Source organism: Littorina saxatilis, linkage group LG16 (assembly GCF_037325665.1).
Source record: "Littorina saxatilis isolate snail1 linkage group LG16, US_GU_Lsax_2.0, whole genome shotgun sequence".
Lineage (NCBI taxonomy): Eukaryota > Metazoa > Mollusca > Gastropoda > Littorinimorpha > Littorinidae > Littorina > Littorina saxatilis.
The window spans coordinates 25481286-25485219 of NC_090260.1; the positions used below are offsets into that span (position 1 = coordinate 25481286).

The window sequence follows — 3934 nt, forward strand, 5'->3', positions numbered from 1 at the left end:
ATGACTTTTAGAACAGTCTGCACAAATCCTAGTGAAAGTGAGCCTATAGTCTCTTTGAAAAAAGCAGGGTGGGCGTTTGCTAGGTAGTTACCCCTGTGCACAACTTTTGGCCAAAAGTGGGGGGTGGGCGTTTGCTAGATGGTGGGCTTATGCTAGGGATTTTACGGTACTAGTAGTAGTACTACTACTACACTACTGCTACTACTACTACTACTACTGCTACACTACTGCTACTACTACTACTACTACTACTACTACTACTACTACTACTACTACCACCATCACCATCACCTACACCGGCACGGTTGGCCTAGTGGTAAGGCGTCCGCCCCGTGATCGGGAGGTCGTGGGTTCGAACCCCGGCCGGGTCATACCTAAGGCTTTAAAATTGGCAATCTAGTGGCTGCTCCGCCTGGCGTCTGGCATTATGGGGTTAGTGCTAGGACTGGTTGGTCCGGTGTCAGAATAATGTGACTGGGTGAGACATGAAGCATGTGCTGCGACTTCTGTCTTGTGTGTGGCGCACGTTATATGTCAAAGCAGCACCGCCCTGATATGGCCCTTCGTGGTCGGCTGGGCGTTAAGCAAACAAACAAACAAACAAACCATCACCTACACAAAAACAACAACGACCACAACAAACAAAAACACACGATTTTGGTCAATTTGATGATTTAGCTTGTACAGTGTATCAATACGATCACTGGATCACTACCATGTTGTGGCCTTGGGGCTCACTGCATAGTTTTAAATCTTATGATCAGGAAATAATGGAAACTGTACAGCTCTGGCTCACTTCATATTTTTGATAACACAGAATGCAATTCTCTATAACTCATACGAAGAAATCTGAAAGTAGGGCAGATATATTTGTTAAGGCCAAAAAAAAAAATAGGTCTGTTTACGGTAACATAGGCCAAAAAAATAGGGTCGGTAGGTCGGGATTTTTTTTTTCTTTCTTTTTTTCTCCAAAAAAACATATTTTTACGTTATTTTGCCAAAAAAACAAGATTTTTTTTTTCCCAAATGTCAAAAAAAAGTCTAGGGTCGCGCGAAAAAACTAGGGTCGGTCGGGTTACCGTAAACAGACCTATTTTTTTTTTGGCCTAATATCTCCGCCAGGATGCACATGTACGTCATGTGAAACATTCACCAATAATGACACAAATATGCTTCTTATCTGTAACCGTCCCACTTCCGTCCAAAGTAGTCCATTTGTCAAGTTAGGTGTGTGTGTGTGTGTGTGTGTGTGTGTGTGTGTGTGTGTGTGTGTGTGTGTGTGTGTGCGTGCGTGTGTGTGTACGTGTGTGTGTGTGTGTGTGTGTGTGTGTGTGTGTGTGTGTGTGTGTGTGTGTGTGTGTGTGTGTGAATATTATACGATTTGTGTTCAATTTGTGACGTGCATTCTTTTTCTGTCTCTTATTTTCACTGTTTCAACATATAAAAATGTATATGTTTTTCATTTGTTTAAAGATAGTCTGATTACGTAATTGTTTTCATTTTAATAAACTGTGGCGCCCATTTTCTAAGGCAGTTCTAAAAAGCAAATGTTGCGAGATAGTTCATGAGACAGACCAAATGGCAAGGGAGTTTATTAGTTCATATGAATGTTTAATGAATGTGCCTTCTAATCATTTCAGTGTAAAAGCTGACAAAGTATAACAACTGCCTGAGGCATTGCAATGTTTTCGTTGTTTTGTCCTCTGTCACACACGTGTAGCTAATTTGGGTAGGGGCATAGCTCAGCCGGCAGCGGCGCTGGCTTCAAAACCAGTTGTCGCTATTGGCGTGAGTTCGATTCCAAAGTTCGGTGACGCGAGGGATTTATTTCCCAGAGTCAACTTTTTGCAGACTCTCTTCGGTATCCGAACACCCCCATGTGAACGCATCCGCACGGTAAAGAAACCAAGTTCACAGCCTGCGAGTCTTAGGACTTGGAAACATGAATACACGAATGCAGCCCCCCCCCCCCCCCCCCCCACCCACCCCCCCAAAAAAAAAACAAGAGGCGAAGCCTTCAAGGCTCACGTAAGAAATCGACAAACAGTAACACAAACTCAATCACTCCGTCACACACACACACACACACACACACACACACACACACACACACACACACACACACACACACACACACACACACACACACACACAGTAAGCATAGGTGAAACTGTGCAAGAAAGCGAGACACTAGATCTGCCAACTAGTCTCGGCCCGCTCACAATAACAATGACCGAGACTTTCAGTAATTCCTTCGCGTGACGTCTAACCCTCTTACGTCATAATGTGACGTCTTCAAACGTTAAAGTTTCTATCACACACGTCAAACACTTTTGACCGAGACGTAATCTTCTTATGCGAGCTTTATCCATAGACTCGGAAATGTTAAAGTTTCTATCACACACACACACACACACACACGCACGCACGCACGCACAGACAGACAAAAGTTAGCATCGCATAGGCTACACTTACGTGAGCCAAACATGGATAGCGCCTTAGCTTACTGTATGGCAGCTCACTTTTGCCGGTGAAAAAGCAGCCCGAATTTCCATGAGGGTAACCTCACAGGACGGTACGGTGTATGACATCTTATCTTATCCTTATCTTTACTCCATGCACAAGAAAGCAAACTCACACACAAGTATCATACTCAGATTCATTGCATATTTAATTCTTGGCAGAAATGACTGTGTCGGTAATGCTGCTTTGTATTTTGAGAAATGAAAGTAATGCTGTTACCTGTAACAATCCTAACACAACCAATATATATTATAATTATGTCAGTCTACTTTTTGACCCGTCTTCTTCTTTCACACACACACACACACACAGACACACACACACACACACACACACACACACACACACACACACACACACACACACACACACGCACGCACGGACGCACACACATACACACACACACACACGCACGCACGGACGCACAAACACACCCACACAGCAAGCGCGTGCAAGCACACATACACACATATGCACAAACGCACGCACTCTCTCTACCTCCCCCCCCACACACACACTCTCTCTACCTCCCCCCCCACACACACACACTTTCTCTCTCTCCTTAACAGTGGTTTTCACCAACTTATAACACCCCCCACCCCCACCCACCCCAACCCCCTTTTAAGCCCGTATGTCCATTTGACTCCATCGTCCACTTTTCACGGTTGTGCGAAGACCTCTGAATGTCCTGCGGGTAGTGACGTCGTGTTGTGCTCTCTGTTGAGGTTTTGCAGAGCATGCAGGACGCCGTAGGGTCTGAGGTGGTAGATGAGGTAGTCCAAGGTCTGCATTTCACTGGGCCTGATGTAGTGGAACGTGACGGCGTAATCACTCATGCTTTGCACGCCCTGCAACAGATGGCATAAAGACAAAACAATGTTATCTGTGAACGCCCTGTAAGAGATGGCACAAAGACAAAACAGTGTTATCTGTGAACGCCCTGTAAGAGATGGCACAAAGACAAAACAGTGTTATCTGTGAACGCCCTGTAAGAGATGGCACAAAGACAAAACAGTGTTATCTGTGAACGCCCTGTAAGAGATGGCACAAAGACAAAACAGTGTTATCTGTGAACGCCCTGTAAGAGATGGCACAAAGACAAAACAGTGTTATCTGTGAACGCCCTGTAAGAGATGGCACAAAGACAAAACAGTGTTATCTGTGAACGCCCTGTAAGAGATGGCACAAAGACAAAACAGTGTTATCTGTGAACGCCCTGTAAGAGATGGCACAAAGACAAAACAGTGTTATCTGTGAACGCCCTGTAAGAGATGGCATAAAGACAAAACAGTGTTATCTGTGAACGCCCTGCAACAGATGGCACAAAGACAAAACAGTGTTATCTGTGAACGCCCTGTAAGAGTCAGAGTGCCAATAGAATTATCTTTCAACACAGAATAGCAAGTGTACT

At 44.7% G+C, this 3934-nt stretch overlaps 1 protein-coding gene across 1 annotated transcript in view; it reads right to left on the bottom strand.

Moving 5' to 3' along the window:
• Positions 1–3133: 3133 nt before the first annotated feature.
• Positions 3134–3934, bottom strand: part of LOC138950654 (glycoprotein-N-acetylgalactosamine 3-beta-galactosyltransferase 1-like) — a 9432-nt gene continuing 8631 nt past the window's right edge. Inside the window, exon 7 of the mRNA XM_070322365.1 lies at positions 3134–3371. Coding sequence (XP_070178466.1) covers positions 3183–3371 — 189 coding nt within the window. The 3' untranslated portion in view covers positions 3134–3182. The remainder of the gene's footprint in view (positions 3372–3934) is intronic.